Source organism: Carassius carassius, chromosome 16 (assembly GCF_963082965.1).
Source record: "Carassius carassius chromosome 16, fCarCar2.1, whole genome shotgun sequence".
NCBI classification, from domain to species: Eukaryota; Metazoa; Chordata; class Actinopteri; order Cypriniformes; family Cyprinidae; genus Carassius; species Carassius carassius.
Window position 1 is genome coordinate 13,916,357 of NC_081770.1, and position 12,976 is coordinate 13,929,332.

Consider the following 12,976-nt stretch of genomic DNA (forward strand, 5'->3'; position numbering starts at 1 on the left):
CAGGAAGTTAAGCCCCCAAATGTAAGGTAGCTGTCATGTGGCAATTTCGCTCCTAACTTCATAAAACATGCACATACAAACACACACACACTTGAATACCATGTAAGAATAACTGTAGGAGCCATTTATATTCACCTTTTTTAGATAGGTTCATTTAGATATTACTTATTTTATCCACTTGGGGGTGGCACGTCACTGGGAGTTTGGTATATTTACTAGTGTGGCAATTAGTTAGTAATTAGGGAAAGGTGTGGATGGTGAAGAACACACGGTTCTTACTATAGCCATGAGCACCCACTCCACCTACAGCACTTTATTAATTAGCATTGGGTGAAGTACCATTTTATGTCCAATACCTTTTCTACCTTTATAATAAACGGGAACAACACCCAAAGAGAGCTAATGCCTGGACTTAGGATCTTTCTGTGTTGAGAACACCATGCAATCAACACCAACACCATGCCATCCATGCCAAGGCTTTTAGGATAGCCTTCACAATAACTTTTAAACATCGAAACAAACCAACACACTCAAACCAAAAAATTATCACCCAGTTTCCTAAACTGAGTCTACAGATACCAAATAATCCTATGAAAACAAGATTGAAATGGCTGCTATAAATGTTGCATATAAAAACATTTTGTCATGATTGTGTAAATATATGAAACTATGTGAACAACTCACCTCAGTAAACTTGCTACCCTAGTCAAGCCAGCCTCCACCTGGAATTTGCAATTATGGTACGGATCCTCGAAGCTGCCAAACAGCTGACAAAGGTATTAATTAATTTATTAACAAGAAAAAAAAATTATATATATAAAAAAAAAATAATCCCTTTAAGCTTCAAATAAGAGTGGTGGTAAAATAGCTCCCACTTTTTCTCCAAAATAACTACTAGATAAAGTCAAGATTTTTGTTGCAACAAGCTAGATTGACAAGAGTGATGTAGAAGTATTCACCTTAAACCATGCGCTGGTGATGTAGGCTAGCTTAAATCAAACTTTACAGTTAATTTAACAGAAAGTGATCTCTTTTCAGCAGTGAGAAAAAAAGGTGTTTTAAATCTTGTTTTGTAGAGTATCACAGCAAAACATCTATAAAATATCATATATTAAACAAAATTGATAGAATTCATTGCACAAAAAGTCGCACTGCTACAAGTATGTCTTTATTCCAAATATTGTTTTTTCTTTCTGTTGAATCCTGCTGATATGAACACTGAAAATAAAAATCTCGATGTATAAAAATAAAACAAAAGTAAACAAACTAATCATGATACATACAGTACTTTGCATAATTTATTGTAGGAACAATATTATCAAAATGATGATTAAAATGGACTAAAGCCATATAATAAGGCGGTAAAGGGAAGGTGATGGAGCATTGAAACTGTCTGCACTGATCACACGAGAACAGCTTCTCTCCAGTGTGAACTCTCATGAGATCCTTAAAGGGATAGTTCACCCAAAAATCAAAATTATGTCATTAATAACTCACCCTCATGTCGTTCCAAACCCGTAAGACCTCCGTTCATCTTCGGAACACAGTTTCAGATATTTTAGATTTTTCGTCGGTAAAGGTACCTTCCCAAAAGACACTCCTTGTTCTGAGTCCTGCAAGGATGAGACACTAACAGAGCCAGTTCTGAGTGTCCGGCCTGCAAGGGTGAGACATTAACAGAGAAACTGTTCTGAGTCTCTGACACATCCAGGAGACACTAACAGATCAACAACTGTTCTGAGTCTCGGCCTGTAAAGGTGAGACTACAACAGATCAACCTCCGTTCTGTGTCTGAATCCTGTCAAGGAAAGGACTGCAACAGATCACCAACATTCTGAGCCTTGGACCCGTGAGGAAAGAGGCAATAACAGATACCTAGTCCTCAGACCTCTAGACTTCATTTAGAGTCTTCGTCCAGCGGGACAACAACAGATGCCTTGTCAACCTCTAGGGCCAGAACTCTATATAAATTGTCTGCTGTATAAATTGTAAATTATACTTAAAGGAATAGTTCAACCCTATTGAAGTGGAGCACAAAAAACAAACAAACAAAAAAAAACATAACTGATCACTTTATTTAAGAAAATATTGACCTGCAGTCCAGTATGGGGAGCCCGATGATGCATGAATGTTTAAAATAGTATCAAACTGAGACCGGAAGATGTTCTGTAAACATACTTTGGAGAATATTATTTTTCAAATATACTGGTATATTGTATTTTTGAGCAAAAAAAATTATAAAAAAGGCACAAGATGATACTATTTTTGCCTATCTGTAGGTGTATTTGTTATCAGTTACAGAAAATTTTTAAAAGTGAAAAAGTGTCCAGTAATGGGGAGGAAATGAATAGTGTTCGACTGGTTATGTTCAGTGTAAAATGAAATGCTTTTACGAAACTATAGGACAATATTTGGCCGAGATACAACTATTTGAAAATCTGGAATCTGAGGGTCCAAAAAAATTAAATAAATAAATCTAAATATTGAGAAAATTGCCTTTAAAGTTCATAACATATTACATAATCAAATTAAGTTTTGATATGTTTAACCCTTTCACGCATAGTGGTCACTACAGTGGACAGCTATTAAAAAAGCATTTTCTTGAATTTGCACAGGTTTTTATGGCACAGTTGCACATCAGCCTCTTCATTGGACCCTGGAGCATCATCCTATAAACTGCAACCAAGTGGCAACCTGTTGTGTTTCGATTTTTCCCCCCTCCAAAACCAAGATGGCCAAGGGTCAGTCAGACATGCCAAGTTGCTCCGGAATATCCACCCATTCCTTCTATCCTAGGAGACTCTTGTAGGTAAAAAAAATATTGCAACATCAAGTAATATCGAATGAGTCATATCACAGTAAAATTGTCCAAGTTTTGATTGAGAGAAAACTCTGATTAATCACGTCCACTGTAGTGGACGTCATGCATCAATTGCTATATTTCAGCTACAATTCATAATTATAATGTGAATATTGTTTTTGAAATGTAAAACTTAAAAACTTAATCTGCAGTGACTTTTTTTTTTACTGTAAATAAATGAATTTGTATTATTAGAATGTAATTTTCATTGACATCGAAAACATTCATGTGATTACATAATGCATTACTTTACTTGTTAGATCAAAAAGTAATCTGATTTCGTAATGCGTTTCTTTACTCATAACAACAAAAAGTAATCTGATTACGTAATGCATGTTACTTGTAATGCGTTTCCTTACTCATAACATCAAAAAGTAATCTGATTAGGTAATGCACATTACTTGTAGTTAATTACTTGTTAGATCAAAAAGTAATCTGATTAGGTAATGCATGTTACTTGTAGTTAATTACTCGTTAGATCAAAAAGTAATCTGATTAGGTAATGCATGTTACTTGTAGTTAATTACTTGTTAGATCAAAAAGTAATCTGATTAGGTAATGCATGTTACTTGTAGTTAATTACTTGTTAGATCAAAAAGTAATCTGATTAGGTAATGCATGTTACTTGTAGTTAATTACTTGTTAGATCAAAAGTAATCTGATTAGGTAATGCACATTACTTGTAGTTAATTACTTGTTAGGTCAAAAAGTAATCTGATTAGGTAATGCACATTACTTGTAGTTAATTACTTGTTAGATCAAAAGTAATCTGATTAGGTAATGCACATTACTTGTAGTTAATTACTTGTTAGGTCAAAAAGTAATCTGATTAGGTAACGCATGTTACTTGTAACACATTACATTACTCGTATCATCAAAAAAGTAATCTGAATGCATTATGCATGTTACTTGTAATGCATTACTCCCTACGCTGATCATTTCAGATGATATTGAAAAAGTATAAAATTTACAAAATAACTTAATGGAACATGATATTTACTTAATATCCTAATGGTTTATTACATAAAAGAAAAAAATGATCATTTTGGCCCGTGCACTGTATTGTTGGCAATTGCTACAAATATTCCCGTGCAATTTATGACTGGTTTTGTAGTGCAGGGTCACATGCTGTTTTGAATCAGTTTGTTAACAATACTTGTTGAATTTGTTCTCGTCAGGCGAAGTCTGTCCACTGAAACAAACGCAACTAAGATTATTCAATAAACTCAAATTAGCTCTTTTTTACCACCATCACTTCGTCTCCTGCATCTGCTCCGAATTTCTCATTCAACTTCTCGGCTGATAGAAGACAGTTAAAGCTAGTTTGGGATATTTTAATTATCAGACAAGACTTGCTTCTAATGGGTTTTGGGTATTAGGCAATTTTGCTGAGTAGTTGTTCTGTTACCAGACAGATTATTTCTGACAGGATCTAGTGTCCGGAGCTGGGTCTTAATTATCTGGTGTGGAGGCATGATCTTGTCTAAAAATTAATGTATCAGCATTGTAATGCATTTATGTATCGCTCTCTACAAGGTGACTACTTTAGCAAACAGCTACCAGTGTGTTGCTAACGTTACACAAACCATGTTCACCATCTAAGATGCATCTAGAAATCAGCATCCTTGGAAATGCTTTTGAACATTGTTGAATGCTTGGTGACAACTTCATTACTGGGAGGCAAAATCAGCAGTAAATGAACACAAATATGAAATATTGTTCACAACAACAAGACATCGATATAAATATTATATTTAAAAAAATTAACAGAGGATTTGAACTGCTATGTCTTTATTCCAACTGTTCTTTTTCTGATGAATCGTGCTTATATGAACAAAGAAAACTAACATTTACATGTACAAAAAATTACATTCCTTCATGAAAGAGAGTAAATGAACTAAGAGTGACACATACTGTACATCATTTCTTATAGGAACAAGAGAATCAAAAAATAAACTATGCTAACACTATTATACATTTATGTTAATCACTGCATAAAAGATAATACTTAACAAATGGTGATTAAACATGAATTAAAATGATATAATGTAAGTCGGAGAGGGGAAGGTGATGGAGCATAACAATCCACTCCGCTTCACTACGATAACTAACAGCTTCAGATGATGTTTGTTTATATACAAGAGATATTATTGCTTGATTTATTGGGTTATGTTTGGTAAGGACACGGTGTTGCGATTAAATGTGCTGGATCCAAAGAAGGATTCAGACATCAGTTTATGATTTCAGACATTTGTTTTTTTTTTCATATGACTGAGTAAAGTAGATGACAGAGTGAAACTCTTCCCACATGGAATGCACTGATACAGTTTCTCTCCAGTGTGGATCCTCTCGTGTTTTTTTAGATATTGTGGCCATCTGAATCTCTTGTCACAGTGTGAACACTTGAAAGGTTTTTCCTCACTGTGCACTCTCTGGTGCAGTTTCAGTTCAGCATCTGTAGTAAAAGTCTTCCCACAATCAAAACACATATGCTCCTTCACACTGTTGTGTCTTTTCTGATGTAATTTTAAAGAACTCGACTGACTAAAACTCTTTCCACACAAAGTACACATGTAAGGCTTCTCCTTTGTATGAACTTTCTGGTGGGTCTTCAGTGCATCTGACTTAACAAAAGCTTTTCCACACAGATCACAGTTAAATGGTCTTTCTCCAGAATGAAGACGCAGGTGTACTTTCAAACTGGATGAGTTTCTGTAACTCTTTCCACACTGATCACATGCGAACGGCTTCACTCCAGTGTGGATCCTCATGTGTTCACTTAGAGACCATTTTTGTCTGAAACTCATCCCACACTGATCACATGTGTGTGGTTTCACTCCAGTGTGGATTGTCATGTGTACATTAAAAGAACTTTTACTTGTGAAACTATTCCCACATTGATCACATGTGAATGGCTTCTCTCCACTATGACTTCTCATGTGAATATTAAGACTGTGCATGTGTGGGAAACTCTTCCCGCACTGATCACATGAGTACGGTTTTTCTCCAGTGTGGATTTTCATGTGATCCTTAAAGTTGGATTTTTTCGGAAAACTCTTCCCACATTGATCACACGTGTGCAGATTTTCTCCAGTATGGATCCTCATGTGTAATGTTAGGCTTCTTTTTAATGTGTAACTCTTCCCACAATGAGAGCAGGTAAAAGGCTTTTTGGCTCTTTTCAATAAATTACTTTTAGTCTGTGAGCGACTCAAAAATTTCTTACTAGTTTTGACATGATGCTGTTTCTCCTCTGCTTCGCTCAGTTCATCGCTCTCTTCCATCACGTCTAAAATGAAACATAAGCAAGGATTATGTAGTGAATATTTATTTATTTAATGAAAGAGATGAGATTGATGAGGTTGAACATGAACATTTGTGCTCCATGACAGGCCGAACTCTCTGTAACCATTTAAAATTAGAGGCAACCACTGCATTTTAATCATGATCCAAAGAAAGATTCTACATACATGGCAATTTCTTTTTTTAATTTTTATGTAATTTTAAAATCTGAAGCAAAAAACTGAAGGGTCTTTATCTTTGTGAAATTATGCTACTTAAAAGATGGGATGGGAAAAAAAGGAGACAGGAGAAATACAAATTACAGAGGAAAGATGAAATGAAACGAAACTTTTCTGAAGATAGTCATCTCCTCCAAATATACATTCATGCAATGGAGAGATGCATGTTCACTCACAGACAGGTCTGTCTATAAATGAAATGAAGAGAAGCCCTTTATGTCATGATCTTTATGTCTTTTTTTGGCCTGATTAAACGTGAGCTTAGAGCAAAGCTCTGCATTACTTTGGTGGTGGTAAATCTTTCCTGCCTGGGAGTTACGTACAATTTTACACATAGTTTGTTGGGAAAGGCGTGTCAAAGATTATTTGTTAAGTATAACAAATAATTGTGTGTCTGATTGGATTGTTTGTTAGAGTTAATTATTAGTAAAGCATAAGAGAAACGTGAAGAGAAACACAAAAAACAATTTTGGCCTCCAACGATTATGGAATTACAATAATTGAAATAAAACAATTATTGTGTCCCCTTGCAGCGCTGCCCTTTCGTTCCTCCATAAAAGCCCAATTTCCCGTGCAAACAAGTATAATCATGTAATGTGACTTTTACAAAATGGGACGTGCTTGATTAATCGAAGTATATTTATTCATGAAAGCATGAACATGAAAGAGGATTGCACTGCTCCTCAGCAACATACAACGGACATGTGAAGTCATCGTTTAGTTCAAGGTGCATGCCTAAATGGTCAAATACACGTAAAAATTTGTCAAAATGCTGCGCTTACTGATTATTCATGTATACCTTCGTTGGTAATCTAATATATGAACGTAAAGATTTGAGAATGAAAACACGTGTGTAACGGTAAATTGGATATGTGGCTCTTAAAGTGACAGCGGGCTACTTTCCTGCTGCGACTGAGTGCTTATTAATCAAACAAAATAAGCCTTTTTAATAAATCACACACTGCTCTGAAGTGAAAGATTTTAGTAGCTTTAATAAGAAACGAATAAAAGTGTAATTCTTATAGTGAAGACTACGATGTTTTAACATTTGATTTTTCAATTCTGTTGTAGGCTGTAAACTGCTTGAAACTTTACATTAAAGCACAGTTTGTTTTATTTTGTGTCTTTTTATTCTATTGTATTTGTCCTTTGCTTTTCTAAATTACTGGCAGTTAATTATTTTCCACAATTTTGAGGATTTTTGTTTGTGTGAAAATCCGCTGGTATCTAAAATGTGCATCTCAATAAATTAGAATGTTGTGGAAAAGTTCATTTATTTCAGTAATTCAGCTCAAATTGTGCAACTCGTGAATTACATAAATTCAATTGCACACAATCTGAAGTAGTTTGGTTCTTTTAATTGTGATGATTTTGGCTCACATTTAACAAAAACCCACCAACTCACTATCTCTACAAATTAGAAAATGATGACATTCCAATCAACTAATCAATTCAAAACACCTGTAAATGTTTCCTGAGCCTTCAAAATGATCTCTCAGTTTGGTTCACTAGGCTACACAATCACGGGGGAGACTGCTGATCTGACAGTTGTCCAGAAAACCCTTCACAAGGAGGGTAAGCCACAAACATTCATTGCCAAAGAAGCTGTCTGTTCACAGATTGCTGTATCCAAGCATGTTAACAGAAAGTTGAGTTGAAGGAAAAAGTGTGGAAGAAAAAGAAGAAAATCGATTCAAGAATTTGAGTGAACTTCACAAGGAATGGACTGAGGTTGGGGTCAAGTCATCAAGAGCAACCACACACAGACGTGTCAAGGAATTTGAGTTAAGTATTGGCTTTGAATAGTTAAAGGCTAGTTTATATGAAAAGTGGGAGCCACAAGGGAATTATATTGATGAATAAACAAATAATATAATGTTAAATAGATGTATTCAGAGAGATTGCTTGGATCAATCACATCTTATCTGAAGTTGAAGTTTGTGGCCGTTATCTCCGGGGGACGCCCTGAAATGTGATACATTACGGAGATTGAGATTATAGTTTTTGCATTAACTAAAATTCGGTAGACTATTTACAAGATTTCAGTCTGAAGTTATAATTCAATGCATCATGCGGATGTATTTATAAAAATTATAGAAGTATGAAATGCTCTTATCAGACAGAATATGTTACTTCTCTTCTCAAGGAATTGCTTGCTCTTTTCCAGCAAAGAAGAACTTGCTTATTAAAATAAACTAAAGAAATGTTATATATTGTTTACTGGATGAGATTCCTTAAATTTTGGACATTTGCACAAGATGACTGACCATAGCAGAGCTTGTTTATGAAGTTGTGGTCAAAGTTTATAATGCAGTTCTCTTTGAGTGTTCATTTCATAGAAGAAGCAAGACGGCATCTTGTTCAAGACGAAACAAAATGAAGAAAGAGACATTATGGCTGAGAGGAACAGAAAAAGCACAAATGAGATGAGTTGAATAATTGGACCACATCTAGAAGTCCACCTGACTGAGAGCTTTAGTAAGTCCACAACCCAGCAGACATTCAGATGAAATCAGGGGTTAGTTCTTATATTGGCCCGAATCTGACTGTCCTGGTTAAGGTCTAATACATTAAGCATATCCGTTTGGGGATAGAGAGGAATTTTTAAAAACCAAAGATGTGAAAAATGTAATGCAAAGCATTTATCATGTTGCACAGATAACCCTCATAATGAGGCGGATGGTAAATGTTTGATAAACGTGGATTGATGCGGATTGATAAAGGTTTACTGAATATGTCTAGGAATGCTTAGGAATTATAAGGGAAGTAGATTTTTGCCTTTTAGTCAGCTGCAAATATGTCTTGACCCCAAAAAAATTCTAACAAAAGGTTTCTCAGTGGATTACAGTAGTATCAAATGTACTTAAAAACATACAAAAAGTTTACCAAACTTTGACTCCAAGAAAGGCCCCGTTTTCAAAATGGCAGCTGCCAGGTCCTTAAAATGACCATTACTCCTTTGCATTCCTCCTAGACCAGAAATATTGGTGCCTGATACATGTTTTGGCCATGTAATATTCTAATTAGCATATTTGCATGATAGATAAGTGATTACAAGTCCAATTATATATTAAAGCAGTTGGTAACAAGCATATTAATGGTAAAAAAATATGTACAATTTCCCTTAAGTACAGGTACATGTAAAAAAAAAAAAAAAAAATAGAAAATTGAAAAGTTCTTTTTTTTTTGGTAATTTAATTTAAAAATGCAAACTTTTTATATTCTAGATTCATTGCACACAAACTGAAATATTTAAAGAGTTTTTTGTTTGAGTTCTGATGGTTATGACTTGCAGCTTCAGTATCTGAAACAATTTGAATATTTTCTCAAAGATCAATCAAAAAAAGATTTACAAAACAGAAATGTTCAAGATCTCCAAAGTAGGTTTAATTATGCACTCAATACTTGGTTGGGGCTTCTTTTGCAATTACTGTCTGTGGCACTGCAGGTTGCTTTGATAGCGGCCTTCGGCTCCTCTGTATTGTTTTTCAGATGTTACTTATCTTCCTCTTCATAATACCCCATATATTCTCTATGAGGTTCAGGTCAGGTGAGTTGGCTGGCCAATCAAGCACAGTAATATCATGGTCAGCAAATCACTTGGAAGTGGTTTTGGCACTGTGGGTAGGTTGTCAGGGTTTTGCACTGTCACTTTGTTTTATGTTTTGTTTCTTGTGTCTAGTGTCAGCACATGGCCTTGTTAATTGTTTTCTCTGCCATGTGCTCCTTTAGCCCCACCTCCTTGTTTCCTTTCGACCACACCCTCTTGTTAGCCTGGTAAGTCTTATTGTGCTCACCTGTCCCTCATGTATTTTCCTCCCTATTTATAGTGCCGCTTACCCTTTTGTGTTTGCTGGTTCATGGTCATTCTCAACCCCTCTGTCTCTGTCTGAATATGTGCCCGTGTCTGGTTGGTCTTGTGCCCTTGTCTAGTCCTTGTAGTTCTATGTTTTTGTCTTTTTTTGTGTTAGTAATTTGCTTGTTCTTGCTTATTTGTAATATTTTTGTTTTTCTAGTCTTGATTCTTGGTTTTGTTTGATTTATTCTAAGTTGGTTAAATTGGTAATTTATTATTTTGTTACTTAACCTTTTATTAGTTCATTGGCTTATATCTTTCCTTGTCTTGAGTTTAATTTTGTTTTTGTTCCTGACCTGTCCCCATGTGTCCTGCCCTGGTTCTGCCTACCTGGCACTTGGTCTGTTTCAGAGTCCGTGGTCAACAAGTGTCTGAGCTCTGCTCTATGGTGCCTTGCGTGGTCTTCTCCATCAGCCTGGTTTTGCTGCCCCCTCTGTTGCCAAGTATTCTGCCAGTTGTTTCCTCAAGCTTTCCCAGTGGCCTCCCCAGCTGTTCCTGTTTACTGTTTTCCTGTGGTATCTATTGTTCACTTCAGTACCCTCTTGTATCAGTTTTACTTATTACTTATTACCTCACACTGCAATCGGATCCTCCCTCCTAGATCCCTGACATAGATGCTAAATTCCTGCTGTAAAATGAAATCCGCATCTCCATTAAGCTTGTCAGCAAATGGAAGCATAAAGTGCTACAAAATCTCCTGGAAGATGGCTGCATTGACTTTGGACTTGATAAAACATAATGAACCAACACCAGCAGATATCACGGCACTCAAATCATCACTGACTTCGGAAACTTCACATAGGACTTTGGATTCTGTGCCTCTCCAGTCTTACTCCAGACCTTGATTTCCAAATTAAATGCAAAATTTACTTTCATCTGAAAAGAGGGCTGTGAACCACTGAGCAGCAGTCCAGTTCTTTTCCTCCTTACTCCAGGTGAAATGCTTCTGATGATGTTTCTGGTTCAGGAGTGGCTTGGTTCCAGGAATGTGACAGCTGTAGCCCTTTTCTTGAAGATGTCTGAGTGTGGTGACTCTTGTTGCGCTGACTCCGGCTTTAGTTCACTCTTTGTGAAGCTCTCCCAAGTTCTTGAATCTGCTTTTCCTGACAATCTTTTCAAGTCTGTGGTCATCCCTGTTGCTTGTGCACCTTTTCCTACCACACTTTTTTTTCCTTCCAGTCAACTTTATATAAATATATTTTTGATACAGCACTTTAACAGCTATGTATGTGTGTGTGTGTGTGTGTGTGTGTGTGTGTGTGTATATATATATATATATAATATACACACACACACACCTCTGTGAACGGCTAGTCCTTTCAGCAATGACCTTCTGTGGCTTTCCCTCCTTGTGGAGGATGTTGATGATTGTCTTCTGGACAACTGTCAAGTCAGTAGTCTTTCCCATAATTGTGGTCGCATGTTCTGAACTAGCCCAGGAGGTACCCAGTATTTATACTCCTAATTAATAAAACTAATTAAGCTCAAGATGGAATATTCAAATTTTTTGAGATACTGAATTTGTTTTATTTTCCTAAGCTGAAAGTCGTAACAAACAGAATTAAAACAAAAAAATCTTGAAACATTTCTGTTTTTGTGCAATGAATCTAGAATATAAAAAAGTTTACTTTTTTAAATTAAATTACAAAAAAATTAACTTTTTTTTTTTAAGTAGTCGAGGATGAATTTTGTTTGAGCAAAATAATATACACTGTGCTGCCAACAACATTACAATGAGTCAAGCAATATCAAATGTCAGTATTCTCTTCTACCATCTTCTGAATTGCTGAAAATTGTGAATTTAGTTTTGTTGGGTTAAGTATAGTGCCACCTTTATACTCAAAAAAATCTATAGAGGATGCATTACATTATATTGTATTATTGTATTACCTTATTAAAATTGAAATGAGTGACCATTTTAGAGGTTTCACACACAGGCCTCTGTTCGGGCTAATACAGGGTTGTTTATGATTAAAGTTATGATCAATGTTATACAACTCCAATTTAAGTTACTTTTGGGTGCAATAACTTTTACTTTGTCCTTTATTGAATGTTGAAGAGTCCCAAAGCCAGTATTAACCCTTTTATGTCCAGTAATTCCTGATCATACGTTTGCCTCGGCTAACTCTATGCTAACGCATATGTAATCTATATCCTATTGGTTGAAAGGGCTGTACAACCATTATGGTATCCTTATATATACTCAGTGTAAGACAATAAAGATTTAAATGAAGGTTTACTCAGATTTTGTGTCAGTTGTGCCAATTCTTCCCACGGCCGTGAACACTTCAGGAGGACTGAGAAAACATTGGTGGCGATGATACAGAACGGGACCATTTTAATACTTAACAATTTAACAGGCACCTGCCCACACTGCCAAAAGCAGCAAAAGTTGGTTAAATGGCCATGGTGTTGGTGTGCTTGACTGGCCAGCAAACTCACCAGACCTGAACCCCAGAGAGAGTCTATAGGGTATTGTCAAGAGGAAGATGAGAAACAAGAGACCAAACAATGCAGATGAGCTGAAGGCTACTGTCAAAGAAACCTGGGCTTCCACCACCACCTCAGCAGTGCCACAAACTGATCACCTCTATGCCACGCTGAACTGAGGCAGTAATTAAAGCAAAAGGAGCCCCTACCAAGTATTGAGTACATGTACAGTAAATGAACATACTTTCCAGAAGGCCAACGATTCTCTACAAATGTTTTTGTTGTTGTTGTTGTTGTTCTTATGAAGTA

At 35.8% G+C, this 12,976-nt stretch overlaps 1 protein-coding gene across 1 annotated transcript; it reads right to left on the reverse strand.

Annotated features, from left to right (window-relative positions):
• Positions 1 to 4,655: 4,655 nt before the first annotated feature.
• On the reverse strand, positions 4,656 to 6,151 carry LOC132159597 (gastrula zinc finger protein XlCGF8.2DB-like). Its single transcript, XM_059569147.1, has one exon. It carries the CDS (start codon positions 6,142 to 6,144, stop codon positions 5,104 to 5,106), a length of 1,041 nt encoding a protein of 346 aa, XP_059425130.1. The 5' UTR covers positions 6,145 to 6,151; the 3' UTR covers positions 4,656 to 5,103.
• Positions 6,152 to 12,976: the final 6,825 nt, after the last annotated feature.